Raw genomic sequence first — 13,537 nt, 5'->3', positions numbered from 1 at the left:
TTCTGCGTATTAAAAAATTGATAATTTCTAGTTAATATTCCAGCAAGAAGTCTGTCATACGTATATATATATATATATATATATATATATATATATATATATATATATATATATATATATATTTATATATATATATATATTTATATATATATATATATATATATATATATATATATATATATATATATATATATATATATATATACACTCAGGTGCAAAAAAATCGATCCATGGGTATTATTTGCCGAAAAAAGAAAACGTTTGAAGATATGTTTTAAATCAGGTATATATGTAAAAGTATATGTTAGATTAAAATAATTTTTACAGATTATCCAAAAAAATCATTTATTTATAGAGACATACGCCAAAACTCAAAAATACAAGAATATTCAAAACTTTCTGAAATTAAAAAAAAACATTGATAATACATCGATATCTAGTGTTTCCCCCTCGGGCCCTTATAACAGCCTATACACGTCTAGGCATTGAGATAATTATCCTCTGGATATGAAATTGATCCAATTGGTCCCATATTTCTTGAAGAGCCGCTGTAAGTTCAGCCAAGTTGTTTGGACGGGGTACTCGTGCTCGAAGACGTCTTCCCATCATATCCCATATATGTTTTATGAGATTGAGATCGGGACTGCAAGCTGGCCAGTTCATACGGGCAATTCCCACATCCTCTATATATTGGTTGACGATTCGAGCACGGTGAGGACGCGCGTTGTCGTCCATAAAAATAAAATTAGGTCCAATGAAAGGAGCAAAAGGTACCACATGCTGATCTAAAATACTTATTATGTATCTTGCAGCAGTCATAGAACCTCTATCTACAATAACTAAATCAGTATGGGATTCTGAACTGATACCAGCCCAAACCATAACGGAGCCCCCCCGATAACTTATTGTTTCCGCAATGTTACATTGAAAATATCGCTCTCCTTGTCTTCTCCAAACTCTTTCTCGGCCGTCTGGTGACCTTAGACAAAATCTGGACTCATCTGAGAACAATGCATTGGTCTAATCTGCACCACTCCAGTTTTCATGTTCTCTTGCAAAAGCAAGGCGAGCTCTGCGATGTTCTATGGATAGTATTGGAGATAGGGCTGGCCTTCTGGATAATAAATTACCTTCTACAAGTCGTCGACGAACTGTTCATTTGCTTACATCCACACTTCTCACTTCGCTCAGACGATTTGCCAGTTCAACTGAAGTTAGATGCCGATTTCTCAAACATGATGAGACCAGAAATCGATCATCTCTTTCGGATGTTACCCTTCTACGACCTGATCCTGGTCTTCTTGTGAAGTTACCGGTGTCGCTAAAACGCCGAACTGCTCTTTGAACCGAAGATCGTCTAACACCCAACATTTCAGCTGCATAATATTGGCTACGACCATCTTGAACTAAAGTCACCTCCCTTGCAGCATCTGTCGGAGTTAGAGACATTTAGGAAGAATAATTAAATAAAAATACAACACGTTTTGAAAATAAAATCACTACACTAGTATGGTTGTTGAATTAAAAACAACATTCAATAAATATCTACTTGCTTCAGACCCTTTTTGACAAAAACCTGAAATACCAATTTGTTTTAAGAAATATAAAAAGCAATTTTAAAAATATTATTTTATTTCTCGTATACGAGGGTACACCTAAATTTACATACGTAATTTAATGTCTCTAAAATTATACAACTTCAAATAAATAAGAAATAAGGAATGGATCGATTTTTTTGCACCTGAGTGTATATATATATATATATATATATATATATATATATATATATATATATATATAATATATATATATATATATATAATATATATATATATAATATATATATATATAATATATATATATAATATATATATATATATATATATATAATATATATATATATATATATATATAATATATATATATATATATGTTAGATCACTAATCACGTATTTGACTTTTTAAAAAAGAACTTTATTTGTTACAAATTAAATATTAAATAATAGTACAAAATTAAATTAATTTAAAATGACTACAATAACTGGACTGGTCGAAGTTGCAGCTAAGAGTGGTTCCGGCATCTGAGAATGGTAATTTATATGTTTGGTATGAAGTGCTGAATTGCTGTTCCCATGAATATTGGCCAACGGTTCGTACAAAGTTCTAATGCGTGCTCAGCGGTTTCTATGGGAATGGGATGATGAAATCTGAAGTCGGCGAACTTAAGCTAGTTCAAGGTTAATATTTTCTCATATAACAGCTCCCCTTATTAGTGAAAAGTCAATGCCATCGCTTTGACTTTTACAGAGTAATTGGTGTTTCTGCTTCGCTTTCTTGTTGGACATTGGGTCTTCTTCTGAAGGAGGCTAAGCCCTGAAGTTTCTGTCTAATGGAATTTCTGCGTGGTAATGAAGTTGGACGCTGATCCTGGGACAAGGAGATTGCAATTTTTGGGAATATTTTGGTTCGGTATTTGCAGAAAAGGTATAAGATAACTAGGATAATAATCAGGGATAAGGTTGATATAGTGAATAAGGGTAGATGTTCCTCAATGAATGATTGGCTCATAATATGGTCCAGTTCTTCTGAATATTGGTCCAATTTGTGTTGTGCAATATTTAAGTCATCTACGTTGATCTTACTGAGTTTAAGTGGTTTCAATTTTGATAGGTGACTCTTTGTCTCAAAATGGTCACAGCATCTGTAGGGTACGTTAACTGGGTGACTTCTATACGTGATATTTGTATATTTCTCAATTTGGTCTCTAGCATGAATTCTGGTACTGCCGATGAATGCAATACATTCGGGAATTAATCTTAAGATTGAATTTGTTTTGATTATTTGTGTAGTGACGTCTTTTCTTGCACATTTGATTGTTACTTGTAATGGATCGGAAATGGTTAGTAACCATAAATTTCGGTCAATTTCTTGTACATTGTAACCTTGTGCCAAGAGTATGGACATCTGGCAAGTTTTTGGTAAGTTGCTGAGAGGTTTCAAAAGCTGGGCTTCACATATAGCATCTGTGTCTATGGGATACGGAAGAATGTCTGTACACATTCTTTGGTTTTGACTGATTTGTTTGCATTTTTCGGTGTCCATGGGTAAGACATATGAAATTGAATCATCATCTCGCGCTATGTATTTATGAACAGTTGAAAGTATATGATGAAAACCAGTTTGATTATCTAATATTGGTATTGAATATAATTGATACAAGGTGAATATTTCGGGATCAACTAACGGAATTTCGAGAACGAAAACAATTTTTGAATCAAGCTGATAAGCTTGCAGTTTTATTATGTCAATATACTGAGCTATATTTGACATATAAGTGGGTAGAGGCAATACGTTATTTTGTAATGACTGTGAGATTTCTTTTAATGCGTCCATTAAGTCTATGGGCGAAATAATAGAACTATGTAGAATTTGCAGGCGAGAGAATGTTATAGAATTTAGTATATCATTTAAATAATTTTCTAAAAATACGTAGCTTTCCATTAAGGACTCACATAAATCTAGTATTTGTAATTGTGCTTGGTAAAAGGATATGTCATTATTAATGTCCAGAAGTGTAGTCTCGATAGTTTTTAAGTCTTTGTTAAAAGTTTCTTCGTCTATTTGCAATTTTCGAATTGTAGTGTTGAAAGTTCTTATAACTGAAGTGGTAACAGATATTTGATTTTTTAGGAGATTTTCAATTTGAGTTTCATCGGAATTTTTCTTATTTATACATTTATTAAAGTATTCGCCATCAGAGGCGTCTAAATTTCCAGTAATAGATTTCCAGATTGTTCCAATACCATTTACTAAACCGCGTTTTAGGCGTTTATTATAAGGTACTGTGTCAGAGGTTATTTCTTTATATTTTAAATTAACGGAGTTTGAGATTTGTTTTAGCAGACTAACATGTGTCTGTACTTCGGCTTGAAAGGCAAGTTTTCTCGGTGTATCCACGTTAATAAATTTTTCTAACAGGTTTTCCAAAATTCTGTCATTATTGGATATTGTAGTTTTGATAGGTAATAATTCTTTGTAAACAAGTAAAGTCCATTTGTCATTAGATATTCGTATAGTTCCTTTTTCATGAAAAAATATTCCAATTGTGTTATTAATTGGAGTGAGGAGAATTTGGGATTGGACGATAGGAAGGAGTCCATAGAATCTGTAAAGGAAAATTATTCAAAATAAGGTTTCAGTCTGTCAAAATTTACTTTAGAGGTTTGGTTAGTTTTGGGGTTAAGGATAATTGCGGAATTTGTAAAAACTTCTTGAATTTCGAAAGGTCCATTAAAAAGATTATCCGATTTTGATTTAATTTGGGATTCTTTTACGTAAACTTTGTCACCAATTTTAAAATCAGGTCTTCGTTCTGAAATATTCTCGTCAAATCTTACTTTCGCCTTTTCTTTCTGTCTTTCTGTTTTAGCTCTGGCTACTTTATAAAAATATTCCATGCGATTATTCAGGTCTCGAATATATTTACTCATTAGTGTTTTTTGATTATATAGAGTTTCTGGTGGTCGGCCTGCAGTGTGCCCAAATATAAGTTCATATGGTGTGAAACCGTGGGTCTTATTCTTTGTGTTGTTATAGCATATTATTGCATAAGGAAGTATAGTGAAGGGATGATCGTTTGGGTTCTCGGCTTGATTTGCTCTAATCATTTCTGAGAGTGTGGCATGAAACCTTTCTATAGATCCATTAGATTGTGGATGGTTAACGCTAGAAAATGTTAGTTTAATGTCGTATAATTCGCATAGATCTTTGATTATAGCATTCTCGAATTCTCGACCGCAGTCACAATGAATTCTTAGTGGTGTTCCATAGTGTTGAAAAAAGAGTAGGAGTGTCTTGACTACTGTTACTGCCTTTTTGTCTTCCAAAGGATAGGCTTGCGTGAATTTTGTCAATTCGTCACGAATAGTTAAAGCGTAGTTCCTAGTAGGGTATTCGAATATGTCCATATTTATTCTTTCGAATGGTGTTTTTGGAGTTTCTGTTATGACTAGTGGTCCACTTAAGTTTTTCCTGCAAATCTTAACTTTTTGGCAAATTTCACATGCTTTTACAAATTTCTCTACATCTTTTGTTAAATTCTTCCAATTGTATTTCTGCTTTATTCTTCTGACAGTTTCGTTTATTCCTCGATGTAAGTTGTTTTTACCGCAATGGTAATGATCTAAAATTTGAGGGATTTCGTCTTCGCTGGCTGTTTTAATTATATTTTGACAGATTCTTAATTTTAATTCTTTGTCAGCAAAAATATAAGAAAATATCTCTAGGATAGGTAGTTCGAGATTATTTTCGACGCAATATATTTTTGATTCATCGAATTGATCTTTATTTGCAAAAAGTACAAGAAACAAGTGTGATATTACTCGTTCGGGATCAAACGGTAATGGTATAATAAAATATTTTCGATCTTTTACAGTTTTGCTGTGTACAATATTAATTCTTCGGTTACTATATTCCATGTTTTCTTCGAATATGTCATTCATTATGTTCTCGTGGAGTTCTTCAAGTTTATTTTGCCAAAAAAATGTAACAATATTTTTGTTGGATTTGTCTAATAAGTCCGTATTCGATGTTTCAATTTTAGAATAATCGATTATTGACTTTGTTCTATACAGTTCGATAAACTTGTCGAGTTCTTCGGACATTTTTTCTATATTTTCTTCATCGTCGTCTTCGTTTTCTTGAGTTTCCGTGTCATCTTCATTCGATGCATGTAATGAGATTTTTGATTGAAAGTTTGCACAATCCTTGAAATGGTTAATCTTTATCCTTGAGAGGGCATCTGCATTTCTGTTTATTTTTCCTGCGCGATGTTCTATTTTATAATTGTATTCTTCGAGTTTTAGGCGCCAACGCGCTAATTGGCTTCCGGGATCTTTTATCGAAAAAAGCCATGTAAGGGGTCGATGATCGGTAATCAGGGTGAATTTTCGGCCAAAAAGATATGGTCTAAAATGTTTGACTGCCCATACGATAGCTAATAGTTCTCTCTCTATCGTCGAATATTTTGTTTCGGCACCGCATAATGTTCTGGAGGCATAAGCTATGGGTAAATCTTTTCCAATAGGGCCTTGTGATAGAACAGCTCCAATCGCGAATGCGCTAGCGTCAGTTGTTAGTAAAAATGGTTCCTCAAAATTGGGATATATAAGTATTGGATCTGAAGTTAAAATATTTTTGAGTTCGTTAAAGGCTTCTTTGCAATCAGAATTAAAAATAAAAGGTACGTCTTTCTGAAGTAGTTTCGTAAGTGGTTTAGAAATTTTGGCAAAATTTGGAATAAATCTTCTATAGTAACCGGCTAAGCCTAAGAATGACTTTATTTCTTTGGTGTTCTTTGGTTCCGGGAAGTTTTTGATGCAAGATATTTTAGCTGGATTTGTTTTTACACCATTTTCTGTTACAAGGTGGCCCAAATATGCTACTTCTTTTCTTAAAAATTCGCACTTGTCTGGCTGTATTTTTAAATTTGCTTTTCGCAACCTTTTAAAAACTTCTGTTAAGCGTGACATGTGATCATGAATAGTGGGTGAGTAGATAATTATGTCATCCATATACACTAAGCATCTTTCGTTTTGTATTCCTAGGAGGATGTTGTCCATTACTCTTTGGAAAGTAGATGGAGCATTCATTAGTCCGAATGGCATGCGAACAAATTCGTAATGTCCATTTTCGACGGAAAAGGCCGTTTTCTGGATGTCTTGTGGCTCGATTTCAATCTGGTGAAATCCAGACGCTAAATCTAGTGTTGTGAAGTATTGGCATCTTCCTAGTTGGTCCAATAGTTCTGATATTTGTGGTAGAGGATAACGGTCTTGTACTGTGAGTTCGTTGAGTTTTCGATAATCAATAACAACTCGCCATTTTTGTTTTCCTGACGCATCTAATTTCTTCGGTACGACCCAGACTGGACTCGACCAGGGCGAGACGCTTTTCTGAATTATTCCTTCTTTTAACATTTTATTAATTTGCGTCTTTACCTCTTCCTTATGTATTTGAGGATATCTATAGGATTTAGTGAAGACAGGTTTAGCGTTGTTTGTTTCGATTTTGTGCTTGATTTCGTTTGTGAAGGTCAGTTTGTCGCCTTCGACATAAAATATATCTGCGTATTCAGTACATATATCTAGAATAAGTTCTTGTTCTTCGCAATTTAGATGATCAATTCTTAGTTGTTCTTTAATTATTCGTGTTCTATCTACTACGGGTTCTTCAAAATCATTTCCGTTGTAGGATAGGATTGTCTCAGAATTTTTGAAAGGTTCGATTGAAATGTTTGAAAATTCGATTGTCTTCGGCATAGCATTAGCATTTAGTACGGAAGTTAAGAATTCTCCATTTTCATCTACATGGACTAATGCATGAGGTAATCTAACTTTTTCTATTTCTTGAGCTGATAATATGGCATCTGTATTTGATAAGTTGCATTTTAGTCTGCATATTTGTTCGGTCCGGCTGTCAATGGTAATTCTGTTTTTTCCTTTTATTCGTTTTCTCTCTGGTCTTTCAAGATTTTTGTCTTGATCTCGGTTTTTTACGATAGTATATTTTTCATTTATAGGGTTTTGATATTTTAAATTTGATTCCTGTTTAGAATCTGATTTAATTTTTATTTTAGGTTCGTTTTGTGTTGTTTCTGTAGGGTGTGTCGGTGTTTTGTCTTTAGGAGGTGTGTTTGTCTCGTGTCCTACTTTGTGAATGGTGACAGTTTTAAAATTTGTATGCAACTGTCGGGATTTGAGATCTATTACGCATTCATAATGATCTAGAAAGTCTAGGCCTATTATGCCATCGAAATCAATGTCTAAATTGAAAATAAAGACTTTGTGAGGGTTATCGGCAGTGAAGGGAATCAGGACAGATTCTGTTATTAACAATTTTTGATCGGTTATACCTTGAATAGTAACGTTTTCAGGAAATCTATTATGATAATTGCGTGCTGTGTTTTCTTTGAAAACAGTGATTCCAGCACCTGTGTCGATTAAAAGTTTAAAAGTGTTGGTAGCATCGTTAATGTAATATAAATTTTTGGAACTCATTGTATGAAATGGGGTTACATGAATGTCTGTTCGGGAAAATTGAGATCCGGATGAAAGTTGTCCAAGTTGAGTGCTTGAATTTGTTCTTGGATATTCGTAATATCCGTTGAGGGGTTCGTATGATTGGGAGGATGATTTTGATTCTGAAGTGCAAGAAAATCCTGATAATTTTGTGTGTTATTGGTTTCGTAAATGTTATCAGTTTGTGGATTATTTTCTGTATAATAATCTGTTTCATAGTTTTCATAGTTATCGGTATTATAATAATTATCTGTATAGTAATCGTCTGTATAATAGTTAGTCGTCATTTCATCAGGGTATTCGTTTAAAACATGTGCTCTTTGGAAGTTTGGGTTTCTTTGAATAACAGATGGACGATTTTGATTTTGAGATGAAAAGGAAGGTCTCTGTTGGTTGAAATTTGGATTGTTGGACGAATATTGATTCCTATTAGGGTTCTGATTGTTTTGATAGTTGTTAGGTCCATTATTATATTGGTTTTGGTAACCGTGTGGCCTAGAAAAAGTTTGGTTTGGCTGTACGAAACGTGAAGAGCGGCATTCACTATTTAGATGACCAATGCGGCCACAATTTGTACATTTTGTAAACTGAGATGAAGGTCTTCTCATTGGTTGGGAGGGTTTAGGAATAGTTGATCTAGAATTAGATTTTTGTTCTTCAAAATATGACAATTGAAGTTCGCGTCTAATACGATTGCTTGCTTCAATGAGATCTTTTGGATTACTAGCCCTAATAATTTGTCCTAGACGGGGTTCTAAACCGGTTAAAAGTGTGTTTAGGGCCATGGTATCGATTAAGTCACATTGGGCAATTTTTTGATCTGGGGATAAATTTGCTACTTGGATCGAGGCGTGCATTTTTGCATTCAGAACTTGTAAACGGTTAAAGAAAGTTAGAGGAGATTCGTTAGATAGTTGTTTTAGTCTTTGTAAGTCTTGTATTAGAGAGGTCAGATCTCTACTGTCTCCGAAATGTAGATTTAGTAATTGTTTTATTTCTGTATAAGAAATTGGTTTTCTAGAATTAATAAGCTGTGCAGCTTTACCTTTGAGTTTATTTTTTACGTGAATCGTTAATAGAACGCGCTGATCGCCTGTGGCCATTTTAAAAGCACAGTCGCACGCATCTAAAAATGTAGAGAGAGAAATCGGATCGCCTTCAAATTCTGGGATAATAGAAAATATTTCCGAAAGCTTGTATGGTTCGATTTCTTGTTGAGTCTGGGAACGTGTCTCAGGCATTTTTCGAGATATTTTTAAACGAAAATGAAAAATAGAAGTATGGAGAAATATAAAATGTATCAGTATATTAAGGGAGAAAAAAAAATGTGGTGGTATATAAAGGGCAAAAATGTATCAATATAAAAATATCAAATAATATATCAACAAAAATGTATCAAATATACCAAATAAAAATATATCAAGAGAAAATATACCAAAATATAGCAAGTAAAAAAAATATGTCAATAAAATATCAGTATAAAATAGTATGAAAAAAATATGTCAATATCAATAATTTCAAATATTAGATAATCAACTTGTATTTTTTTATGTATCTTGATTAATTGACTTGCAGTATAGTCAATTTCGTAAATTATTATAACAAAATTATTAACGAGATGATTCAAAATCCACTTACATAAAGAAGAACATCGGGACGCCTTGTTCTCTCTGCTCAGCTACCAGGGGCTTCACTAGGTGTTCCTTCCGTAGATTACAGGAGTGAGGTTGTTCGGAGATGCTTTCTTCTTTAAGGGTTGTCTTGTTCTCTCTGCTCGGCTACCAGGGGCTTCACTAGGTGTTCCTTCCGTAGGTCACAGGAGTGAGGACTTCCGTAGATTCTTTGTTCCGTTAAGGGATGAGAATCCGCCGCTGCCAGTGAGTATACACGTGTTCTAGCAACGTTAACCGGATCCTACTGACTTTGCGCCAATTGTTAGATCACTAATCACGTATTTGACTTTTTAAAAAAGAACTTTATTTGTTACAAATTAAATATTAAATAATAGTACAAAATTAAATTAATTTAAAATGACTACAATAACTGGACTGGTCGAAGTTGCAGCTAAGAGTGGTTCCGGCATCTGAGAATGGTAATTTATATGTTTGGTATGAAGTGCTGAATTGCTGTTCCCATGAATATTGGCCAACGGTTCGTACAAAGTTCTAATGCGTGCTCAGCGGTTTCTATGGGAATGGGATGATGAAATCTGAAGTCGGCGAACTTAAGCTAGTTCAAGGTTAATATTTTCTCATATAACATATATATATATATATATATATATATATAATATATATATATATATATATATATATATATAATATATATATATATATATATATATATATATAATATATATATATATATAATATATATATATATATATATATATATATATATATATATATAATATATATATATATATAATATATATATATATATATATATATATATATATATATATATATATATATATATATATATATATATATATATATATATATATATATATATATATATATAGTCACGAATTTACAAAACCTGTGTAGGATCTATTAGGACCTAAGCCACAAAAACATAAGAAGAAACAACTAATTACTAAACAACTACTAAGAACGACAGATATAAAGACCCCAAGATCAATTACTGGCAAAATACTTAGAGATGGAATGAAGAGCAGCGGTATCTGGACCCTGTGTAATATCCAAAACATTGTAAAATGGTCCAGAGTCAGAAAAAGAGCATGGAAAGACCACTTTGATAGACTGGGTGATAAAAGACTTTCAAAGATTGCAAAGGAAGAGAAACCGAATACCAGCAGATGACCCGTTGGCATGCCAGTTGAACATCAGAATCCCAACTTAAGCTACAACTTTGAAAAAACAAGACAGTGTATTAAAATAAGAAGAAGAAGAATATTTGTATAAAAATCGTTTCGTATCTTATCGGAACGTGTATTATTTGGTTTCTCAAGGGTAAATTCGGTGCTCAGTACTAGTGGTACTAGTACTTAATTGATAACAAATTATAATAAATTTTGTGGAAGCGCTGAAAAAATTTTCCGCTGAAAACAAAAGTTTTCGGTGTTTTATTGTTAGATAAAATGAATTTTCATCAAGTAACCGTCTAATCCATTACTTATTTAGTAAGTAATGTTTTGACAGCACCAGGATTGTCTTTTATTCTCAGTCAAATATTACAACGATGTTGTGCCGTACTCTGCAAAGGTCATTTTGCTCAGTAAATTCAATAAAAGATGAACAAAAATATTTAATTTAATTTTTTTTATTATTATATACCGGTCTTCTCTTTTTAAAATCGAGCAATTAAAAACTATGAGGTATCTAGTGATGCGCGAAGTAAAAGAATATATAAAAAATTAAAATCTGGTTAGCTTTCTGGGGGTAAATCAAGTTTTTAAAAATTTATTTATGGTATTTGGTCAAGGTATAGTTATTTCTTTTGTCTGTTCACATTTCTTAATTGAAATGTAAGTGAAAAATGATGACATTTATCAATCTCGTTAATATTTCCGAAATTTAGATAGTAATAATTTTAACATTAACGGTGATTGGTTAATATGAGTTTTTCAGTAGATTGATATTAGATTGTTTTAGAATGGATGGTCGCATTTAAATAATTAAAGATATGTTTTTGATATTTATACAGTATATTATAATAGCTGATATAATAATAATAATAATGATAAAATTACCATCGAAAATATCGACATTTTCATTAATTAATAACAAATAGTTTATATTTCTTAAAGGGCAAATGAAACTGGGTAAAAAGACGTGGCTACAATGCGAATACTATGATCACTGGAACAGTAATTTCAATTTGGAAGGTAATGATGAGGATGATTACATACGTACCAACAACACATTTTAACACATTAGTATTTTTTATGTATAATTATTGTAATTTTGACCCTACTGTCTTTAGATGTTGCGATTGTTTTTGCGGATTTGTTAGATGTAAGAAAAAAAAAACATTTTACCGTCACATATATATTTTGTAGGATAGATTCCAAAGATTAAAGCACAATCGTTCTCAAGTATGACGTAAAATGTTTATTTTTCTTATAACTAAAATTCCATAAAACGCTACAATTTATTCGTACTATGTTAGTTGTTTTTTCAGGATTTCTGCAAAAATGTTTACAAGGTGGAAAAAGTGTTACATTTATGCGAGAAAACAACCAGTATTATTAACACTAATATTAACAGCGTATCTTTCAGACTTAGAACATATGTCATACATATGAATGTAGAATTTAAGGCAACTTTAAATAATTATAGAACTCATCGACTAAACCGACGTGTACTTGCGTATAATTTCTTGTTGTGTTCTAACTTGCAGTGCAATTTTTAATTCATTTCTAATTAACCATATTTTTAACGCGTACGATTAAAATCATCATAATCCCATCCGAACCGTGCCAGATGGGAATTTCTATCCACTAACAATCTTCACTTGTTGACTCAATAGACAACCTGTGCGGGTTCAGTAGTTATGACGTCCACTTTACTCTCTTATGTCCCAATTTTTTTTATTAGGGAATTTTATTTTTATTTTCGGAGGCACTACCGCGTTTCACTATTATTTTTTATGTCTATATATCTATAACTACTCCTTTTGGTCCATTGTAAATTTTTTCTATATAATGTGTGTTTAATTCCATTGTACTAACTACTCCCATATTTTTTATTATTCTTCATATTTCAGGGTATATACTAGTTGTCCTAAGATCATTATACCTAAACCTGTCCTTTCATTAAACTGGACCAAGAAGTCCTATACTGTGCATAAAAACCATCAACTTTCTAATCCGGAATTTAACACCTATACGAAAGCTTCGTTTCAATGTTACCAATTCTTCTTTTTTTTGTTTCATATGGATGTGTCCCTGCCTGGATATTTATTTGTTGCTATTTTATATAACCATTCATCTAGAATTTTGTTTGTCCAGCCCGTATGCTAATTAGTTATCTTGGATTTCTTCATGTCCCGGCCCTCATGTTAGATATCTTATTATCTGATACCTGTTTATTAAAAAGATCCTTACAATATTTAATTGCAAAGCCTTGCAGTCGCACAAAATATGGCTGACTGTCTCGGTCTCTTTATTGCATAATATGTAACTTAGATCTCCGTTGTGTAGTTTCATATTATTCAGATGTCCTTTTACTGGCTGGTGTCCAGTTAGTAACTCTATTATAATTAATTCTGCGCAATTCTGCAGCTCTCTTTTCGCAGGTCTGAGTTATGAATCTCTTCTCATGAGTTTGTGTGGGAATTTGTTACCAGTATTCTTTGTGTTTTCTCCGAATCCAGTCTTATTCTGTGTGTGCCTTTTGGTACACCTAGAACCGTTTCTGAACCACTTGTTGCCAAACCTCTTCTGGCAAGTTTATCGGCTTTTTTATTGCCGTCGATTCAGCGATGACCTGGCA

General features: G+C 32.5%; 1 protein-coding gene across 4 annotated transcripts in view; it reads left to right on the top strand.

Annotated features, from left to right (window-relative positions):
* Window positions 1–13,537, top strand: part of RhoGAP71E (Rho GTPase activating protein at 71E) — a 122,479-nt gene that overhangs the window by 57,117 nt on the left and 51,825 nt on the right. For 3 of the 4 annotated variants that reach the window (XM_072532797.1, XM_072532794.1, XM_072532795.1), the window contains exon 5: window positions 11,851–11,928. The exons of the other annotated variant lie outside the window; for it this stretch is intronic. In XM_072532797.1, coding sequence (XP_072388898.1) covers window positions 11,851–11,928 — 78 coding nt within the window. The remainder of the gene's footprint in view (window positions 1–11,850; window positions 11,929–13,537) is intronic. 4 annotated transcript variants of the gene reach the window in all.

Source organism: Diabrotica undecimpunctata, chromosome 5 (assembly GCF_040954645.1).
Source record: "Diabrotica undecimpunctata isolate CICGRU chromosome 5, icDiaUnde3, whole genome shotgun sequence".
Classification (NCBI taxonomy): Eukaryota; Metazoa; Arthropoda; class Insecta; order Coleoptera; family Chrysomelidae; genus Diabrotica; species Diabrotica undecimpunctata.
Note: the sequence above shows the minus strand (reverse complement) of the source record. Positions and strands in the feature narration are given on the sequence as shown.